At 54.0% G+C, this 19,093-nt stretch overlaps 2 protein-coding genes and 1 long non-coding RNA gene across 6 annotated transcripts; 1 reads left to right on the forward strand and 2 right to left on the reverse strand.

The window, feature by feature from the left end:
- Positions 1-138: 138 nt before the first annotated feature.
- BPHL (biphenyl hydrolase like) lies at positions 139-19,022 on the reverse strand. 4 transcript variants are annotated; one of them, XM_043908649.1, is made up of 8 exons: positions 18,856-19,018; positions 17,481-17,621; positions 13,534-13,637; positions 10,528-10,694; positions 9,074-9,227; positions 6,188-6,319; positions 4,046-4,169; positions 139-444 (listed from the first exon to the last, which is right to left on the reverse strand). In XM_043908649.1, the coding sequence occupies exons 1-8, from the start codon at positions 18,960-18,962 to the stop codon at positions 357-359; spliced, it is 1,017 nt and encodes a 338-aa protein (XP_043764584.1). In that variant the 5' UTR covers positions 18,963-19,018; the 3' UTR covers positions 139-356. The 4 variants fall into 4 exon arrangements, with proteins under 4 accessions (XP_043764584.1, XP_043764586.1, XP_043764583.1 ...); XM_043908648.1 differs by lacking the exon at positions 139-444 and adding an exon at positions 3,077-3,614 and having other exon boundaries at positions 18,856-19,022; XM_043908651.1 differs by lacking the exon at positions 17,481-17,621 and having other exon boundaries at positions 18,856-19,013.
- LOC122697662 lies at positions 1,261-3,072 on the forward strand. The gene is made up of 2 exons (XR_006342144.1): positions 1,261-1,549; positions 2,084-3,072. It is a non-coding gene; the product is annotated as an uncharacterized LOC122697662 (long non-coding RNA).
- LOC122697660 (vegetative cell wall protein gp1-like) lies at positions 6,351-9,018 on the reverse strand. The gene is made up of 2 exons (XM_043908647.1): positions 7,691-9,018; positions 6,351-7,656 (listed from the first exon to the last, which is right to left on the reverse strand). The coding sequence occupies exons 1-2, from the start codon at positions 8,044-8,046 to the stop codon at positions 6,984-6,986; spliced, it is 1,029 nt and encodes a 342-aa protein (XP_043764582.1). The 5' UTR covers positions 8,047-9,018; the 3' UTR covers positions 6,351-6,983.
- Positions 19,023-19,093: the final 71 nt, after the last annotated feature.

Below are 19,093 nucleotides of genomic sequence, written 5' to 3' on the forward strand. Positions count from 1 at the left end.
CCCCATCTCTGTGGACAACGTGGTGACTCCAGAGGCCAGTGCACGCCTGCACCCCTCCCGACAAAGGGCACCGCGCGCATTCAGCTCATCTTAGAGCAGCAGTCGTGAACACTACACATGCTTAACCTCACCTGAAAGGAAAGTAAATCACGACAGGCATTTATTTAAGGCAATGGAAGAAAATCACAGTATGAAAACATCAGAGTCAAGCTCTGTAGCTATGAAAGAGGATGCTATGTCCTCTGGTACTGGATTAGGAGTCGTCTGGGGGGAAGCACAGGGAGCCTGGTAGGCCGGTGAGCTGAGGGCTGACCCGCGGGCCCAGACCTCACCAGACCACGCGTCCTGGGACATGGTCACCGGAGGAAGTCTTCCGCTAACTTGTTGAATTCGTCTGCAAAGCGTAAATGCAGGTTGTGCTTGCCTTCTGGCATCAGATGGAACCTGCAGGAAATGCTGACAATTAGCGGTGCATCATTAGAAACCCGCCGCCCTCCCTGACATTTCACGAACACCTCACTGGGCAACTGCCCCGTTTTCTTTTCCCTGCGACCTCCATCAGGGGAGAGTGTGAGGTCCATCCTAAGGCGTGGTCCCAGAAGAGAGACTCGGGAGTGGGAGCCCGAGGCTGCCTTAGCAGGGAAGGGCGCACGCGCTGCACCCGGAGCTGAGTCAGGTGAGGGGTGGTTTGACTGGAAACCTGGCTGAGAGGCGCGCATGCAATCTGGTGGTTACTGAAGGGAAAAAGCGCCTTAAGTCAGACTGGTTTTAAGAGAGGATTGGAAAGACGGTAAACAATACAAAGTGTCCAGCATCCACCGGACTGGAGCTCCCTGGAGTGTCTGGGTGGTGGGAAAACCCATCAGAAGGCGCCGCCCGAGCAGGCCGCGCTGAGTGCTGGAGGACTGGGTAAGTCTGCCCACGGCCGGCCCCACGCAGGGCAGTGCCCCCTGAGGCTGGGGGTGGGGGGCGGCCGGAGCCCCCACCGGCCACACCCTGGATCTGCGGCCGTCAGGACACCCTGCCCGCCTCGGGAGGCGCTTCCTTTCAGGGGGGCTCCTCAGATGTGGATGGCCTGCACTGTCTTTCATAAAGGCAGGCTTCTCTGAGGCCTAAACTGCATTACTGCCTCTAACAGTGCGGACACAGTGAGTCTTAAACAGAGGCTCCAGGGTACACCTGCAGCTCTGACTTGCTCTGGCCACTGTCAGTGGATGTTAAAAAGGGCTGTATTCAGGCAGAATGCCAGTTACCACATCGCCTGCTTCTCTGCATTCCACAGCAGGGGGCTGGGAGCTCCAGGACTTCAGTGAATGTCAGGGAAGACTCGTGGGTTGCGGGCAGTGGGGAGGCTCGGAACAGAGCTGTCCCTGGGCAATGCTGGGTCTCTGGCAACTGAGCACATGGGGCAGGGGGGTGAGGGGGTATCCAGGCTGTCAAGATCGCCGGCTTGCAAGGAGGGTCTGCGGTCGGTGTCTTTCTGAGCCCCCGGGGAAGGTTAGTGATGCCATCAGCAGTAGCCGAGGCCTTCTGTGCTGCTCCAGTCAAGGTCAGTGCTGCTCCTAAGAGGACGAGCTGTCCTCTAGACGGACGGGGCTCGCAGGAGGCTCACAGCCTCCATCCTCAAGGGACAGAAAGAGCCAGCCACCGAGCGTGCTGGCAGGCAAGGGGGCACCACTGGGCCACCCCAGGTCTCCCAGTGTGGACCGAGCTAGACCTTGACGTGGAGCCCCGCTTTGAGGGGGCCAGCCCTCTTCCGTCCTTTGTGGAGACTCCCAAGCAGGCCCGAGGGCACCATGCCAGTGACCGCCCGCCGCGATCCCCATGGCCGTCTCGGGCCCTGACCACCTATGCCCACACCAGCGTCCCGTCCACAAAGGCGGGTGCTCTGTGCTGAGTCCCTGCTCGTCTCGGATGTGCCCGTACGGCCCCCTTCATTCCACAAGAAGAGAGCGGTGGGGGCGGGGGCTGGTACTAACCACTGAGCCCATCTAGGAAACGGACACAGAAGCACGCACGACTGTTTCTGGGCGCGGTTCTAGGAGACAAAGGCATTTGTTTTGTACCTGGTATCTATTTGCAGGTAAAACCTTTGAGGGGACAGACTGTGTTTCTGGCAAGGAAATGAAGCCCCAAGTTCATGGGAAGCACCCTGCACTTAAGTGGCTCCCTAGGGGTCAGGCGGCCTGTGAGCACAGTCAGAGGAGGACCTTCGTGCTCCAGGAATCGACCTTCCTTCTGTGGGTCCAAAATGAACCGCCATGTTTTAGCTTCTTGCCCAACCTACAAGGCTTCCTTGGCAGTGGAAGGGCGCACGCGTAATATGCCAGCCAGTTTCAGACAATCATCGCAGCAACACTTTCCTCTCGACTCAACTGTTCCAAAGAATCCTGCTCTGAGAAAACGACCTTCCCATAAACGAATGTACTGAAACCACGAACATCTGAACGGTAAGGGAATATTTTTCTCCCATACTGATGTATTCAGTTGCTAGGAGATGGGTCTGGAACAGAATTCCTAAATTAAACTTTCTTGCAGACTTTTATTGAACCTGGCTCTCTAAAGGAACACACGTCGTTTATCATGAGTGTCAGTGTGCAAAAACTTGTCGTTTCTGAAGAGAGAAGACACTTAACCAGGTCAGAAAGTATGTGATTCAGGCCTCTCACCATCACATTAAAATAAGAGCATGTCTGTGAGAGGCAGCTGTGTTGGGGAAGGGAAGCAATATATTAAGAGGAAAAAAAAAAAAAGATCCAGGACTTGTCATTTATTAGCTATGTAACTTTGGAAGATGACCTAACATGTCTCAGCCTTGATTTTACCCCATCTGTAAAATGGGGACAATATTTTTTTCCATGATTTTGCTGTAAAGTATAATTAGATATTATAGTAAAATAAGATACCTTCTGAAATATGAAATGCTGTTTGGAAACAGAAATTATACAAGTTTATACTAATGATATTTTATTGCAGAATAATAAGCATGTTTCCCACATTTAAAAACTGTTTGTTAAAAAAATCTGTTTGTTAAAATCTCTTGGGGAATAAAGCGCACGATTAGGAAGTGGAGGGCCTGTGTCTGAGTCTGCTCCTGGCTCGGGGGCCGTCCAGGCAGGCTGGCCTGCTGTGGGCGCTGGGAGTGGCTCACGCTGGGGAGGAGGAGGATGTCCTTAGGCCACTTAGGATGAGGCCACTTTCAGAAGAATTCTATACAACTCCAAAGACGGCCAGGGGAATGACAACAGCGTCTCTGGAGTGAACCGCAGGCTCTCAACGCGTCAAGGCTCCCTGGGTGTTAATTGTGAGCCACGACCTCCCGGCCAGACCTTACTTTCTCCTTCAGGATGTGCATCACTGCACATCGGGGAAACATCAGGTTTATTCAACACGGAATTTTCATCTTGAAGTAAGTACCAGCAGAAGCTGGCTCTCACATCAGCTCGAGGATTTAAACGATAAATTCTGCTCCATACAGAAATGATCGAGACTGAAGACCAGACTCCGCTGACACGTCTCGTTAGGCTTGCCAGCGTGCCTGGGGCCGGTGGGCAGACCCTGCTCCCCTGTGGTTCTGAGGAACGGGTTCTCCTCTGATGTGTACATGTTTAAGGCTTAATGTGAAAAGTGTACAACATAATTTTAAGCAGGAAAAAAGCAGGAATCAAAGCTGAAGACAGAACACGACTGTATCTATGTTAAAAAATACTAGAAAAGCAGAACACACAAAAGTGCTAGTGAGGGAAGTATTTAAGTGGACAGCAAGCGGCAGGCGATTTGCTTCCCTGATTTGATTTTACGGACTTGCTGGGCAGGTGGTGATTTTACAGTGAGAGCTTCCGAGGGGTGGACGGCTGTTTGGGTTGGTGCCACCAGGGCAGGAGCTCCCAATCCTGCTGCCAAGACCCAGGGCACCTGGGCCCCTCTGTTCCCAAACGGGGCGGGGTACACCCTGAAAGCCCAGCCCTCAGCCTTCGCCTCCTGCAGCGCCTCCCCTTTGCCTCCCAAGGCCCTGGCGCAGAGCGCTGGCTGCAGCCGGACTCACCGTGACCCTCTCACGTGTCTGTGTAAGAAGTCGGCATGGAAACGTGGGACCAGAGGATCCTTCTCGCCGTGCACGATTAAGGTGGGGCACTGGACCAGGGGGAGCAGGTCCCGACAGATGCTCCCTGCAAGACACAAGACAGCTCTCCTGAGGCCCGGGGCGGACCCCCACCCCCGCCAGCATTTGGCCTGGATCAGACGGCCTGAGTGCTTCCAGCTCCGCCAGTCTCCAGGTTTCCCTCTCCTGGCCTTTTTCCTTTAAGCTCTACTAGTGAACAAAGAGTCCTGGCTGATTTAGATTCATAATTCATATAAAACAGCAGTTAAACAAAAAAACCTGCAAGTCTTCGTATTACAGGGGGCATCTGAAAAGCTTCTCCCTTGAAATACAGGGGCCCCCGCTGGCCCTCCAAGTCCGTGTTCCTCACGGCGAAGCCACAGCTTCAGTAGGACGGAAGCTGCCTTCCACCCATACTGCCCCCCGCCCACCCTGGGGAGACCCCAGGCCCTGCCCGGAGGGATGACAGCGTTCCTGGGCAGCAAGGCACAGGCTGGGCTCCGGGTCCTGACCTGTTGTTTCCCTGAATCCACTTGGACGGCAGCCATGTAGCCAGGCCAGAGCACACACCCGGGCCTGTCTGACACCAAACCCACGATGCATCCCTACGCTACGCTGAGCGGCCGCAACCCCGAGGACTGGACAAGGGCCACAGTCCACGGAACCGGCCCCGCAGGGAGAGAGGTCGTTAACTGTCAGCCTTGCAGTAAGATGATTCCTGCGGTGCTGGATTCTCCGTGACGCCTTCTCCCTCCCTTTCTCTTTTGCAGTAGACCTCCTTCTTGAGAGTTTCAGGTTTACGGCAGAATCGCGAGGCAGGCACGGGCACACGCCCTGTCTCCCGCCGCCCCCGTCACCAACGCCCCATCAGACATCTGTTACAGCATACACGTCGCCACCACCCCGCGTCTGCGGTTCTCACGCCGTGGGTTTGGACAAACGCAGGATGACACGGATACGGCACAGTGATACTACACAGAGAGCTTTCACTGCCCTGAATTTCCTCTGTGTGGCTGTTCTAAGAGGTGTGTAGTGGGATCTCGCTGTTTGGTCTGTATTTTAATCAGGCTGTTTTCTTACTGTTCAGTTTTAAGAGTTTTTTTGCAGGGACTTCCCTGACGGTCCAGAGGTTAGGACTCTGCGCCTCCACTGCAGGGGAGTTCCATCCCAGGTCGGGGAACGAAGACCCCACAAGCCTCGAGCCCTGGACCCCCGTCCTTTGGGAAATAGTCACTCCTGTCTGTGGCTTGTCTTTCCAGCCTCCTGAAACATATTTCAGCCCCGTTTCTATGGGTGGACACTGCTTTTGAACAGGATATACTTGTTTTGAACTTATGGCAACAAAGTAACATTTCCAAATGTCCTTCTTATTATGAAAGTTCTGACTCTGATGGATGACTCATTCTGGAAATGACTACTGGGGAGACAAAACTGGGCCCTGAATCATAACTGTTTGGTAACTTGATGTGTTTCAAGGTCAGATCCCACCTACTCTCTATTCTTTTGGCAATTAGAAAAATGAGAGCTTAGAAATGAAACCAGCTCTAAGAACAGACTTTAATTCAGGGCTTCTCTCAAGGGTGCCAGTTCTTGTTATCGGAACACACCTGTCACGGCTGAAATGACACAGCTTAGCTCGGAAGACAGGAAAGGGCTGAATCCCTTTTCCTCGTCCTGACTCCACTGGGGCCGAAGGTTGTGACAGAGACCCCCCTCTCCTGCCGGGTAACCGGCGGCAGTGGGCTGATGCCTCTAGATGTGAAAAGGGGGAAGTCTACCTTGCCATTGTTTGTTTTTGAGCGACCATCCTGGAGTTAGAAGAGTGTGTGAGACTTCTGGAGACAAAGGGGAAAAGACTAGTGTGCTACGAGAGTCAACAACGTGAACTTTGTACACACGTCTGTCTCTGATGCCAGGAGGGTGTGCGGCACAAGAACTTGCCTTTGTACACAATCACCTTCTGTTCACGTGTGAGTGTGGAAGGATGGTGGGCGAGTGTGTCAATCCCTAAGGGATTCGCGAGCATTAGGGGGACTCGGCCTCTCTAACCGGCAAAGGGACCGTTAAGTGGCTTGTGTGACCTACCGTCTGGAAGATGCTTAAATTGCTCTATGCCATCCACCCACTTTTCACAGGTTCTGGCAAAGTAGTCGAACCCATAGAGGGCTTCCAGAGGTTTTCTCGTCCTCTCACTCCACTTAGAAACATCCCGGATACCTGGAAGACAGACAGACGTGTGGGCAAGGATGGGTTTAGCCTCAGACTAGAGCTCATCTGTGAAAACTCCAAGCGCGGTGCAGCTGGAGCCGTGGCGCTGGCTGCCTGTCGGTGGGCACGGCTGCCCGTCCCCGTGTGGCTCGCCAGGCTTCACCCCGGTCGGCCGGGCCTTCCCTGACCCGCCCCCGTCACTGCCCAGCATGGTCGCTTGCACTGGCTTCTGCAGCCGCGGTGAATGCTGAGCGCTGTGTCAGGGTTCCACTGTGTTCTGTCCCCCATGGCGGCCCTTGGGCAGCAGCAGATTCTGACTGAGGGAATGAAATCAGATCTAAAATAATGGCTTCCACTAAAGGTATAAGACAGAAGCGGATATTCCCCTAACTGGGGTCATCAGCGTAAAAATGACATTACTTATAACAGAGATTTTCTGAATTGCATTTACACACACTGAGAAATGCATAAACATCATTTGCTCCAAGTTCTACCACTGGAGAAACTGTAACTACTAACTACAAGCTGTCTCACAGGTGACTCTCTGATGGGAAAGGCGACGATGGCTTCAGAATGGATAAGCGAATTCAATCCCTTAGCCCAGTTTCTCCATTTTTCTGTAAAACACGGTGACTGTGGAGATTCTGAAGCTCCGGAGCACAGTGAACAGGGCTCACCCAGCACCTCGGGTGCAGAGCTCTGCCTGCATGACCTGCCCTGCAGACAGGACGGCGGGACTCACGTGGCGCGCTGCGGAGCAGGGGCCGGGACAGGGCCAGGCACCCGAGGCCCAGCACGCGTTGGGTGAGTGGACACAACTGAGAGGCAGGGACGGCTCGAACTGCTGTCCGGGGCGGGGCGACCCGACAGAGACAACGCCCGCCGTTCTGCTGCTCCTCAGGATGGAGGAGATGGGCCTCCAGGGTTGAGTCCAGAGGCTGAGGACGCAGAACTGCCCTGGGCAGAACTGAGGAGACTTCGGATGGGAGGGGGCGATGTAGAGAAGCAGCCTGAGGTCCCGGAAGGAGAAGCGAGTGAAGTGGAGAAAGACTGGGAGGGGAGCAGGTGGTGGAGGAGGAGGGCGGGGAGGGGAGAGGGGGAGAACGCTGGGGAGGACTGGAAGGGGCAAATGCGTGGTGGAGGAGGAGGGCGGGGAGGGGGAGGGGGGAGAGCGAGCTGGAGGAGGATGGGAAGAGGAGAGTGGGGAGGGGAGAGTCAGCGGTGGAGGAGGACAAGGAAGGGGAGAGTGCTTGGTGTAGGAGGAAGGCGGGGAGGGGGAGAGGGGGAGAGCGAGCTGGGGGAGGACGCGAAGGGGAGAGTGCACGGTGGGGCAGGACTGCAAGAGGGGAGCTCGCGGAGCGGGAAGACGAGGAGGAGGGGAGAGCAGGCATGCGGACAGCCAGCCCAGGACCGTGGCTCTGCCCTTGGCCGTGGAGTGGACCACACCCGCTGCAGGCCCTTTTGTGGTGAACAGCTAGCTCTGTCATAACATATAATTTCTGCTGCATCTCTGGAGTCTGCAGTAATTGATGAAAATGAGTATGAGCGTGTGTGTGCGTAAAAGACAGGAACCCTGAAAAACGCAGCAAAGACTGGTAGGACCACTCCAAGGCAGGGCTGCCTCCAGGGAGAGTGACTGTTCGCTGGGGGAGGGTGGACACAGCTGAACCGGGGCCCCACCTGACACCATCCATGGTTCCCAGGGGCAGCAAGTGGATAGCTCTGAAGGAAAGCATTCTTGATTTATGCTTACCATTTATTTTGTTTGTTTTCAGATTAAGGGTAAGCAATTATTTGCTGCTAATCAGAAAACCACAAAGCAATCAGAATCTTTATAAAGCTAGTGAAACAACTAGAAAATTGAAAGAAAAAGCTTAAGAAATTATGCAGAACCCTACACACAGCAACGAGGAGATGGAGATGAACAGGAACAGGGAACTTTGAGACTCAGTCTACAAAGTTCAACCAGTCCCTGGAAGGGCAGGGAGGAAGGGGGAAGGAAGGGGGAGGAAAGGGGGAGGAGGCGGGAAGGAGAGGGAGCAGAAGTAAGTGGTGGACACCCGCTCAGTGAGGAGACCCCTCCCACCCCCCGAAGGAGGGTTTTTTGTGTTTTGTTAAACTCTGACAAACTGGGGAAGGACACGGTTTGGGAGAGGAGGGGCAGCTGTGGGGCGGGGCTGGGGTCACTGGGGCAGGTGCGGCCACTGGAGGCCCAGCAGCTCCCGACCTGGCAGCTGGACGCCCTGACCGGGGGCCTGGTGGATGAGCCAGCTGCCTGCACGGGGCCTGGGCAGGGACGCCAGCCTGTCCCCGGCCCCCACGGCGCCAGCCGCATCCACTGGAGCCTCAGCCGGACACAGACAGGCAGTGGCCAGGCCCGTGGGCTGCAGTCTGCCAGCTCTTGCTCTGTGTCTCTGAAGTCCTCACAGATAGCCTGAAGGACAACCTTAGCACGTGTAAACAGCACAAGAGTTCTTCATCAAAACTAAGGTTTCCCACCTGAGTACAACGTTCCCTTCCACACTCAGGGAACCTGAGATGAGGCTGTAAGTAACATTCATGTCAACCCCCCTCCTTCCCAGAAGGTCCCTAGCACAGCAGGAAACGTAAGTACTGACTTATCAGCCTTTTCCTGAGTGTCACTTCTGGAAATAGGAAACTTTAAAATGCAGACCAGTTAAAGTGCACGACTTTGCTGAGAAGGCTTCATCCTTCCATGACCTGTCAGCACACGCCCAAGCAGCGCCAAGTGGAGGGACCTACCCTGGTAAATCTCCGAGTCCTGCTCGGTCACGTAGGCGTTGGCCCCCCAGATCACCATCTTGCTGACATACGAGGGGTACCGTGCGGCCGCGATGAGGGCTGTTATCCCCCCGTCACTCCACCCCAGCAGAGAGACCTTCTTAAAATTCAGCGTCTGTGACAAACAGCAAAACGCAGAGCACGGTTAGGGCTCCTAGCTGCAGAGAGAGCCTGAGATCAAGAGTGCCTGGGATCGACACAGCTGTGGCGTGTCCGCAGGTGTCAGAGAGCAACCCTGGAGCCCGCCGTCTGTGACATAAACGGCTCCTCTGGGTCTGCTGTGGCGAGAACACGACTTTCACGGATGTCTGAGCGTGTGTACAGCATCCAGTACGGTTCCAAATCGGGAGGGAGCCGCACCTTCAGGGGGCTTAGTATCTCCTGGAAATGGACACGGTGGGAATCAGCTCTCCTTGGTCGTGACAACGTGTGTGTGTCCACACAGGCCTGAGTGAAGATGCTGAGGACAGGTCTGCAGATCAGAGAGGGACTCCTGCGAGCTGTTGGAGGGCTGGGGCCACTGCATCTGGCCAAGTCACTGACTACAGCGTTGGGAAGAACCGGCTGCAGGACGCCTGGGACAGAGGAGACACAGCGGTGAGGGTGGGGGGTGCTACTGAATCTTTGGGTGAGTTGGCCAGGCTCCAAGAATGCGCTTGACAGGGTGAATGGACAGAGGTTACACCTGAGAGACGCTCCCGAGCAGTTAAGAACTGAATGACTGGGAAGGTAAATTACCAAGTATTAGTCCGAGATATCTGTCGACGGGACTGTAGACTGGCGTGACTCCTGTGGGGTAAACTTTGGCTCCATCCTGCATCTTCCGTCACGCAGGAAGTCATCTCCTAAACGTGCACGGAACTCACACACACACACACCAGGGCAGGCCCACAAAATCCACAGCAGCGCTATTTACAGCAGTAAATAAGGGCCACAGTGTCCACACACAAGTGCTCACTGCGCTTCCTGTGTAATCTCTCTCTCTCTCACACACACACACACACACACACACACAGCAGCTTAGGAATAATGTATCTACCATCAGAAGACTCGGGAATTAAGACACAGTGTGTCCACACAATGGAATGGATGCAAAGTGCCTGTTACAAACTGAAGTATATCTGTCCTTATTAACCTGGAAGCATCTCTGTGATAAAAGTGTCCAATGAAACAGTAAGCTGGAAAACCATTAGGTATAGAAGGATGCCATCAATACAAAGTGTGTATCTAGGACTACCCATAAAGGCAGAGCCTCAAAGCCATGGTAGCAGCATCTCTAAAAACTTTCCTCTTTGTATCGATTTGAACCCTCCTAGTGTCTACAGGAGTTACCCTCCAAGAAACAACAAACAGAAACAAAATAAATGAAGACAGGCCCAGCCTCCTTCCTCCCGGCTCTTCCCCAAGAGACCCACCTTCATCAAATCAATGGCATCTTTTGCGTCTCGCTCAAAGAAGTCCACTGGGAAATCCCGATCGGGGGGTCGGGAGTGTCCGTATCCGCGGGGGTCCCAGGCAACCACCGTGAAGAGCTTCTTATTCAGGTTCTCAATCTGAGGTCCGAAATCTGTCTCTCCACTGCCTGTCAATCAAAGTGGTCATCCGGTTACACTCCAGTCAACGCTGTGATTGCTTCAAACACACTACAGCAAAAACAGAAACAAGGGACGTGGTAACTGGGTTCGAGTCAAAATTGCAGCACATTTGTAACCAGCAGAGCAGCCTGGCAGAGAGGGAACCCGGCTTCCTCTCCTGTCGGGGCTCAGGCCTGCCCTGCCTCCCCCTAGCGGCCACTCTGAGGACGCCGCACTTCTTCCCTTGATCCTGTATCACAAATATTCCAGCACGCCTGGTATCTTTTCAGTTTAACTGTCCTTTTTATTAAAAAAAAAAAACAAAAACTCATGAAACAGTGTGGAAATAAACCTACTGATACAACGTACTTATGGGTCATTTTTTCTTTTTTTAAAATGACTGTTGCAAATGAGAGAGATCTTAATAGTATCTGTAGACACATTAATGAGATTTGATCCAAATTATTCAAAGCCAAATTCTAAAATCCCAGATGTCTTTTACTAAGCTAATGAGAATAGCCTTGGAGATTTTATTTTCTGGTCATAACTAGAAACCAGAAAATTAAACTAAAACTCTGAAATGATGGAGGGCAGGATGTGGAGGGAATAAATCAGTGTGCTTCACGACAACAGTATGTGAATATTAGCAAGTAGAACAGTGTTCTCAAGCCGGTGGTGGACTTGACTGGCAGGCAGAGTTGCCCAGTGAGGTCCACACAGTGGAAGGCCAGGCTCCCAAGAAGCCCAGCCCAGGGGCAAGGCAGCTTCTCACGTCTAAGCTCTGCCTGGTTTCTATGGACTCACAGCTATGGCCACACCTTGCTTCAGAAACTGGCGATTGTTAGAAAATGTCTTTCAAGATACTGTAGGATCATTTAACATCATCAAGGACCGTCACCTTCCCTGACAAAATGTACCTTCTCAACCCCAGGTAAACCATCCAGAAAACCCAAGCCAAGAACAAACTGGAGTTCAGTGCGAGCCTAGGGCTCTGACCTCGGAGGCTGCTCCTGTGATCCCTGAACTGGGGGGACTCCCAGGGAACCGCCCTGCAGGAGGGGCAGGAGAAGGTGTGAAAGGGCAGCAGTGGGCTCAACACCACTGTCGGAAACAAGACACACGCTTCCTGGCACACACCTGAAGACCAGTGCCAAGAGCGCTAAAACCGTAAAAAAGGGCTTTAAAGAGTAGTTACCAATACATGATACCTGAGAGGGAAACACGTCAGCACCGGCTGCCCGTGGGGAGGGGAATGGGTGCTGGGGGACAGCGGTTCAGGGCAGAGACTTGGTGCTTGATGTTTGAATCAGGTTAATGTTTTACACAAGCAAACATTAAAATTGCCAAAAGCTTTTTATACCAGGATAATGGCAGCAATATTGAACCAATGGCCATCTATGCTGGCAAACTTCATCGCTTTAGCTCGGGATCAACCACTGGAGTAAATGTCCTCCTCTATTACACTAGCTCGAGGCAAAGAGATTACTAAACACTGTCTGGACACAGATGCCGCAACAGCTGCAACCATCAGCTGAGGCTACGTCAACTGGAACCACCAGGTAACTGAAAAATGCTAGCATTTTACTATTAGGATAAAGAAGCAAATCATAAGGAAATAAGTATATGATGAGATTACTTAACTAAATAAAAAATAAAACAGTAACAGAAACCTTAAAATCAAATTTGACATGCTCTGGGATCACTGGAAACTCCCCTCTTGAACTTTCTACACCTAAACTTCTTACCCGCAGGAGGCGATGGTGATCCATCTGGCTTTTACCATGCTCTGTTCACGCCAAACTAATTCTGACCTTCATGTAGGCTGTGAAAGCCCAGCTTTGTTCTTACCTTGACTGAACACATAGTCACACACAACAGGGAGATCAGTCCAACTTTCAGCAGCAGAAGTCTCACATCCTGGAACCCCTCAATTCCAGGCAAACTGGGCCAGCTGGTCACCCACTCATTGCCTGCCTTCCCCCACCCATTCCTTGACTTGTCATCCCCAGGCTGTAGGAAGGGGTTTCCCGGATAGCACAGCTGAAAAAAAATCCACCTGCAATGCAGGAGACCCTGGTTTGATTCCTGGGTCGGGAAGATCCGCTGGAGAAGGGATAGGCGACCCACTCCAGTGTTCCTGGGCTTCCCTCGTGGCTCAGCTGGTAAAGAATCCACCTGCCATGTGGGAGACCTGGGTTCCATCCCTGGGTTGGGAAGATCCCCTGGAGAAGGGAAAGGCTCCTCACTCGACTATTCTGGCCTGGAGAGTTCCATGGACGGTATAGTCCACGCGGTCGCAGAGAGTCAGACACAAGTGAGCGACATTCACTTTGAGGCTGCAGGAAACCACACAGTGTGGGACTCCACGGAGAAAAGCAGGTTTTAAAGGAATGAAAACTGCATGAGGTAGGAAGGTATCTTCGGGGCTTCCCTGATGGCTCAGTGGTAAAGAGCCCACCTGCTAATGCAGAAGACACGGGCTCGATCCCTGAGCCGCAAAGATCCCACATGCTGCGGAGCAGCTAAGCTCGTGAACCGAGACTCGAGCCCGTGCCCAGCACCGAGAGAAGCGCCACAGTGAGAAGCCCAAGCGCTGCAACTGGCCAGCAGCCATCGCTCCCTGCGTTAGAGAAAAGCCGCCACAGCAGTGAAGACCCAGCACAGCCAGGAATGACTGAGTAAAATTTTAAAAGAAAGGTAGCTTTCTGGATCACCTAAAGTTGACTGCGGCAGATATTACAGAAAGCATCTCAGCAAAGCACTGAGGCTGCGCGTCGAGCCCGGGCATCTGGGACCGGGGGCCGAGCAGAGGGCAGCGTGCCGGGCCCGCCAGGGGAACCCGCGCACCTAGCATCCCCGGGAGCAGCAGGATGGCGCGCTCTCCGTCTCCGGTGCGCAGGTAGTGCAGGTGGACGCCATTCACCGCCGCCTTGGCAGAGGTCACGGAGGAGCTGCAAGAGAGGAGCCCCGACCCCAGAGGTGACTGAGCTTGCGCGCCAGCCAGCCCCAGCACCCTCCCCAGCCCCTGGTCACCCGGCTTCGCGCTTCAGTTTCCCAAAGGAAAGGGCGGGCCACTGCAGCACCAACTCCGGGCCCACCCACGGGAGCACTGATGTCAGCGGGCCCACAGCCCCGCAGTGCTCCCACCGCAGTGCTGCCACCGTGGTGGGAGGCCAGGTGGGCGGGGCGCTGGCACAGAGCCTGCAGCCCCTGGTCGAGGCCCGGGCAGGTCCAGAGGAGCCACCCGGACCTTTGGCTGCACAGGCAGCAATCCCAAGGGTGACGCCGGTCGTGGGGTCCACAGGCTGACCTTCTGGCCCCTGGCCTCTCTGTTCTCTAGGCAGCCGCACAAGCGCCCTGGTCAAGAATGCCTGTCTGCTCGTATGTGGCCAGATCTGTTTGTAAGATGCTGAGATGTCTGCACTGACTGTCAAGTAGCCAGTCTGTGTCTATAGAGTCCCACGCCCCGCCGCCTTCTTGGCCCAAGACAGCCCATGCTGCAGCATCTAACCATGTCGTCCTGGGGGCCCTGCGCAGGGCAACCCCCTCAGCGACTGTCCCAGAAGCTCCAGGACCTGGACCTGGACCACGGCACCGGGACACCCAGCAACAGCGCACACTCAGCCCGGCCTCAGGCTCTGAGAGCCTCCCAGCAGCCCCTCAGACGGCCGGGTGACACGCAGGAGGGACATGAAGGCATACCAGGACAGATGCTGGCAGGCGCAGCGAGTCAAAGAACACACAGACCTGGGTGGTAGTAAGGCTGACCTAACTACAGGCTCATGATCCACAGAAGTGTCACAGGAGGGGTAATAACAGGACCCTTGAGCCGGGTCGTGTCTCAGGGACCCTGCTGTTACTTGTTATTAACATCCTGCATCCCTGGATGGCTCCAGGACAAGATAAAACCGCCTGATGCTCTACTCCTAGAGTCAACTCAGAGACCAGGGTTTATAGACGTTTCCTTTGCCCCCAGCCACCTGCAGAGAGGCGTCTGCACACCCTCAGGGAGGGGAGGGTCGTGACAGGAGAGAAGCAGTCAGACTCCTGTCCAGCACGGGAACAGGCGGCTCCCCAGACAGACACCCGGCGCTTGCTCAGCTCACGGACTGCTCCTGCTACTCGTCGGGCCTGCAAGGTTCTCCAGGGCCCCTGCCTTGCAGCGTGAGGGACGTCTTGTAAAGGCGTTCTGCACCGGGAAGGCATCACATATGAGGCACCCCCGCCATCTCTCGCTATCTCCGAGCCCAGGGCTTTCACGACCTGGAGTTGCGGGCTCTCAGGCCTGGGAGCCAGCCGCCTGGGGCCTGGCTCACACTGACTTCCCTTTTGTGGTCTGTCTGATGTCTCTCCTGCCAAAAGCCTCTCACTTGCCTGTGCCTTGCCCTATCTGTAGATTCCCCAATGCATAAGCACACAGATAAAACCAGGCCGTCTACACCTGGGTGTGATGGGCGCTAGGTGTCACAGGAGGGTTGTGGAGGCAGAGGACTTTGAGGGTGGTCTCAGAGATGAGAGGCCCCGTGGGGGTTGGAGAGAGGCACCTGGAGAAGAGTGGAGAAGTGACTTTTGAGATGAAATTCCAAGATGGGTAAAATGCTGGAGACAAAATGGGGTGGGGAGGGTGCCTCTAGAAGAACTCGGACCCTCAAGGGCCCGGGAGTCAGGGACATACCTGGGGAAGGCAGGTCAGGTGGGGCCGGCAGTAGTGTGGGCACAGAGGAGCAAAGGTCAGGCTAGATGGCAACAGGCTTGCGGCTGCGCTGTCAGGGCAGGGAGCACGCCTGGGGCTTTGTCACCGCCACTGGGACCTGCCCTTGTCACTTCAGCCGGCCCCCGGGGCAATGGAGGCTCCCAGAACCTCGCCTCCATCTCCAGGCTGGAGAAACGGGACAGAAAACTGGACAAAAGCAAATTAACTTAAAAAGAAAAAAGTTTCCTTTTAAAAAATATTTACTGAATGACTTTCCACATCAATACACTTGAAATGAGTGTTGCATTCTCCCTCCAGATTATCAAAGGGCTCTTGGATGGTGGTCAGGCCCCTGAAAAAGCTAGAAAACTTAAAAGAACAAGAACGAACCTCTTTCTCTTGGGCTTTGCTCCTCCAGCACTTTCTCCCTCCTATTAATCGCTTCTCTAACCCGGGTGTTCTTAAGCAGGTGTGTTCATTAGAATCACCTGAGGAGTTAAAGCTACACTTGCCCAGGGCAATCCCGGGAGACCCACCGGTGACTCTGGCGTAGAGCCCCGGCACATGCTTTCTGAGACACTGCTGTGTTATTCACCCATTCATGTACATCCAGAACCCCGACTGTGTGCTGGGCACCCCATGTTGCCTAGGGGCTGGCAGAGAAGACCAGTCTGTCAACTACTGATATTCTGACAGAAGCTGCGGAGACAGGAGACCCCGGGGTGCGCACAGCAGACACAGGTTCATGGCTTCCGTACCCCAACATACCTGCCCACTCAGCCCCTTGTGGATGAGACCACTTCCTGCCCCCACATACCCTGGGTGGGGGTCGCAAGCTTAATTTGAATCTTCTGGCAAACCTTTACATCTCGAGAGGCCCAGGCTGCACTAAATGAAAATCTCTGGGATGGGATCTAGGCATCTGCATTTTTTAAATTCCCCAAGAGAATCCAATAGACAACCAAGGATAAGAAAGGTTATACTGAATTCATTTTGGAGAACAAAAAAATTCAGTCTCCTTTTTTAAACACAGTCTGGAAAGCCATCCATCTCATATCTGTCCTGTCCCTCCTTCTGGTAGGCTGGACGAACAAGTCTGTGTGTGTGTGGCGGGGGGTGGGGGCACGGGGCAGGAGCGATAGCGCAGCAAACCCCCTCAACGAGGGAGAGATGACCGCAGGGCCGGCAAGAACAGAACAGTTTGGGGCAGTACCTACAGTAGAACTGGTCAGTGTATTAAATTTAAACGAGGTAATGTCCTCGGATAATTTTACCGCTGAGGAAGCTGAGTGTTAAGACTTTAGGTAACCGGCCCCAGTCACCCCGCTTGCAATTTGCAAAGTCGAAGTGAGCACCTGAATGTCACACTCTGCTCACAAATAAAAACAGGAGCCACCTCATAAGATACGTCCTCATTTTGAGAGTCCAACATATTCTCTGTACCTTGTATGTTCAGCTATTTCTTTTGCATATTTTTTTCTATTCATTTATTTGTTAAAAATTAATTTATTTTAATTGGAGACTAATTACTTTACAATATTGTAGTGGTTTTTGCCATACATTGACATGAATCAGCCATGGGTTGTATATTTTTTTCTAAAGGGACTGTTAGCTACAATGAAGTATGAGCAACATAGACATGAATTTTGATGAGTTATTTTTATACCTTTCATACATTATGTTATTATCTAGATAGTCATATTTGTATTATTAATTGTAACTGCTAATTACTTAGTATGGGGGATTCCCAGGTGGCACAGACGTAAAGAATCTGCCTGCCAATGCAGGAGACAAAAGAGATGCAGGTTCGATCCCTGGGTTGGGAAGATTCCCTGGAGCAGGAAATGGCAACCCACTCCAGTATTCTTGCCTGGAGAATCCCATGGACAGGGGAGCCTGACAGGCTACAGTCCATGGGGTTGCAAACAGCTGGACATGACTGAGTGCCCAGGCCTTTAAAATTCACTGTCTCAAATCCTTAGGACAATTCTGCAAGGCGTGAGGCTCAGAGAGGTTACATAACTTGACTGTGTACATGCTTTTTCTGTTAAGGCACTGCCAAATAGTCCCCTGCAGGGCCAGACACCAGGCCGGCACTCACCGTGACTGCTGGACAGAGGCTGGGGCAGGTTCCAGGGGCAGGCACTGTCTCTTCCCCTCAGGTAGAGTATCCCCAGATTGGACCGGAAAACATCTGTCTTCAGGTGGGCTGTTAGGCTTCCTTAAGTTATTACTACTGTAACTGCACATAACATACAACTTCAGGTAGAAAAGGCTTGGGGTGGAAGAGGGCGGACGCACAGAGAAGCTTTTGGAACACAACTCAATCGTGGGTTGGGGCACCACCTCTCTGAAGCCATGGTCTTAGAGGAGTGCGCTCCCCTACTTACACAAGCTGCACTCTTGTTTCAGGATTAATCAACACACTGCATGTTTGGCCCATCACAGGTCAGATCAATTTCAACTGCATTTACAAAATGGCGGTTCAAAATCCAGAGAAACCTGTTTCCCAGGGATATTTTAGAATGAATGATCTGCACTGCTAAGTGGATGAGGCTTTCTTGCAACCATTAACCAACAGTAACAGATACTGGTGCTATCACAATAACCTCATTTCAATTCCTTTCTGTAAACAGGAAACCGGATAGACAGGCATTTTTCAGTGGACTTACAGAGGCTGCAGACACTGACATTATTTTCCCATCTGTATGAAAACAGTTCTGAAAATCTTAATAGACCTAAAATGGTAGCAAAATAAAATCCTAAACTCAAGACCCAAAGAATCACAATACGAAAGCGGAAAGCTTGTCAGACTGCTCCTTACACCTTCGGAATGGATGCCTCCCCATCAGGTACAGCGCAGCTCTGAAGGCCAAGTACCCGCCGAGCTAGTGCGCACACACCTTCCTCGTCAAGAGCGGAACTGACTCGCCGGCAGTGAGCGGCGACCACCCGCGCGCGCCCCCATGACCGGCCACTATCACTTGGAACCAAGGGCGCCCACTTTGGGACTGGGGGTCAGAAGTTAATCCAGGGGCTGTCTTCTCTCAAGGTATGTGCAGGTGGTAAGAGGAGAGAAAGGCAGACTCTCGGGCGTCTCCACGGCCTGCACCCCTCGGGGAGCCGGGCCCAGGAACCCGCATCCCCCGATCCCCGGGTGGGTCTCCCGCACGTCCCAGCTCGAGGTCCAGCCCGCGGCTCCGAGAGCTGACGGGGCGCGAACACTGCAGGCTGGCTCAGGAGCCAGGGTCCGGGGTTCAAGCGCGCCTCCTCCCTGGCCTCCGTCCGCACGGCCGCCCCGAGGCCGAGCGCAGCGCCCCCTCAGCCGCGCCCGGGTCACGACTTGACGGGCGAGGGGTCGGCGAGGCGGCGACCACTCGCGGCCCCGTCCCGGCCGCTGGCCCCTGCCCCCTTCCCGCCGCCCCGAGCGCGCGGACGAGGATACGGGGGCCCCTGGAGGGGAGCGGCGTCATTACCCGAACGCGGCGACGGGCCTGACCCGGGGCACTTGGATCCCGGGCTTCAGCGCTGAGAGCAGGAGCCTCAGCCGCCGCGCGGCCCGACCACCCAGCGATACCGCCATAGTGGGTGCGTGTGACGGCCCGGGGAGTGCGCATGCGCCGCGTCTCCCTGCAGCCCTGAGCGCGCATCGCCCCGAGCACGCATGCGCCGGGACGCAGGTCTCCCCGAGCCCGCCCCCATCCGCCCCAAGCT

The sequence above is a fragment of the Cervus elaphus genome, chromosome 7 (assembly GCF_910594005.1).
Source record: "Cervus elaphus chromosome 7, mCerEla1.1, whole genome shotgun sequence".
NCBI lineage: Eukaryota > Metazoa > Chordata > Mammalia > Artiodactyla > Cervidae > Cervus > Cervus elaphus.